Source organism: Numida meleagris, unplaced genomic scaffold, assembly GCF_002078875.1.
Source record: "Numida meleagris isolate 19003 breed g44 Domestic line unplaced genomic scaffold, NumMel1.0 unplaced_Scaffold307, whole genome shotgun sequence".
Lineage (NCBI taxonomy): Eukaryota > Metazoa > Chordata > Aves > Galliformes > Numididae > Numida > Numida meleagris.
The window spans coordinates 1-2,074 of NW_018364545.1; the positions used below are offsets into that span (position 1 = coordinate 1).

At 67.7% G+C, this 2,074-nt stretch overlaps 1 protein-coding gene across 1 annotated transcript; it reads right to left on the reverse strand.

The window, feature by feature from the left end:
* Positions 1-608: 608 nt before the first annotated feature.
* OPA3 (OPA3, outer mitochondrial membrane lipid metabolism regulator) lies at positions 609-1,767 on the reverse strand. Its single transcript, XM_021382896.1, has 2 exons — positions 1,574-1,767; positions 609-1,037 (listed from the first exon to the last, which is right to left on the reverse strand). Exons 1-2 carry the CDS (start codon positions 1,713-1,715, stop codon positions 688-690), a joined length of 492 nt encoding a protein of 163 aa, XP_021238571.1. The 5' UTR covers positions 1,716-1,767; the 3' UTR covers positions 609-687.
* Positions 1,768-2,074: the final 307 nt, after the last annotated feature.

The following is a 2,074-nucleotide window of genomic DNA, read 5'->3' on the forward strand; positions in this document are numbered from 1 at the left end:
TGATTTAACCACAAAATCCCCGTTTTTCACACCATAAATCCCCCCAATATTCCCAAATAAAAACGGTTTCTTATGGGACCCCCCCCCTCAATGTCACAGCAAAGGGACAGGGAATGGGCTGCAGTGATTTAATGTCACATTGTGGGAAGGGGAGGGGGGCACAAATCATGACCCCCCCCCCAAAAAAAACCAAATTGGGATGAATGGGAGGAACCCTGCACAAGGTGAGGCCACGCCCACCCACCCAAAGCCACGCCCCCTTTCCAACATCGCACGTGATCCTTGGCCCCGCCCCTGGGTCTTGGCCACGCCCCTCATTCAAGGCAATGCTTTGGCCACGCCCCTCATGTATTAGCCCCACCCACAAATTCCTTTTAAGGTAAAGGGGGATGCCTTCACCCACGCCCCACCCCTTTATTCAAAGTAGCGGCATCATTGGCCCCGCCCACCTCAAGCCCCGCCCCCTCCTTCGGGAATGGGTCCCGATTCGCCCAGGCCACGCCCCCAATGCAAACCGACCGCCATATATGGACAAAGCCACGCCCGCAATGCAAACCGACCGCCATATATGGACAAAGCCACGCCCCCGATGCAAACCAACCACCACATATGGACAAAGCCACGCCCCTACGTTTATTAACCCCGCCCCTTCCGCCCCCGCGCCGCGGGGAAGAGCGCGGGGGCGCTTTAATGGGCGGGGACAAGCTGTGCCGTGGGGGCGGGGCTCGGCGTAGGGGCGGGGCTCGGCTTCGCCCCGCCCCTTTCGGCCAGCAGCGCGTCCAGCTCGCCGCGCATGCGCTCCAGCGCCGCCGCCATGTCTCGCAGGGCCGCGGCCTGCTCCTCCTCGCGGCGCCGCGACTGCCCCGCCTGCCGCGAGTACTCCAGGTAGAGGCACAGCCCCCCGACGCCGAACACGATGGCTTCCCCCAGCAGCTCGGCCCCCAGCTCGGCCGCCGCTTCCTCGTTCAGCGGCTTGACGGCGGCGCCGCGGAAGCCCATGATCCGCATCTTGGCGCGCATCTCCACCCAGTGGTACACTGCGGGCCGCCAGACGTCACCGCTCGTCCCCTTCGCTCCTCTCCTCACGGACACCTCCCGCCGCTGCTGCCCGTCGCTCACCTCCCATCTCCCATTGGTCCCCGTCGCTGTCACTCACCGCCCTCCCTTCCGATCCGCCTTCCCATTGGCTGTTACTCCGCACCGCCCCTCCCCCGTTGGCCCGTCAGCACCTCCCGCAGCTCCCGCCCTTATCTCCCTGCGCCCGCCCCCCTCCCGCTCCCATTGGCCCCCTCCCACCGCCTCGCCCTCCCATTGGCTCCAGCCCCTCCCTCAGCTCCCGCCCTTTATCCCACTATTCCCGCCCCCTTCTCTCTCCCATTGGCCGCCTCCCCCCAGCCTCGCCGTCCCATTGGCCGCACCCCTTCCCCCTCACCTCCTCCCGCCTTTTCCACCCCGATCCCGCCCCCTCCGCCCTCCCATTGGCTGCCCTCCCTTTCCACCTCGGCCTCCCATTGGCCAGCCTCTCAGCGCCTCGCCCTCCCATTGGCCGCCCCCCTTCCCCCTCGGCGCTCACGCTGGGCCGGCGGCAGGCAGATGTAGGTGCGGAAGAAGGGGCTGGCGCGGGCCCCGGCCTTGATGCGGGCGGCCAGCGGGCGGCTGAGCTGGCGGGCGCCGAGGGTCAGCAGCTTGGCGATCGGGAAGGCGCCCGCCACCATCGTCCGAACGCCGGCTGATGACGTCAGCGCCGCGCGACGCCGCGAAGGGGGCGGGGCTACGCGCCGGGCCCCGCCCCGCCCTCCGCTAGGCCACGCCCCCTTTCTCCGCCCCGCCTCGCCTGTAGGGATTGGTTGACGCTACGCCACGCCCCCGGCGAGGCTCCGCCAATAGGCTGACTTCTCTGCGCGCAGCCACGCCCACGCGGGGGGGGTCAGGCCACGCCCACGGGTGCGGTCCGGCCCGCCGTTAACCCGTTGTGTGCCGGATCGAATTGAGAGCACGGCCGCCTTGGGAGGGGAGGGCGGGGTTATGTAAATGAGGCGGGTGGTGATTGGTGGAGAGGAGAGGGGCGGGCCTT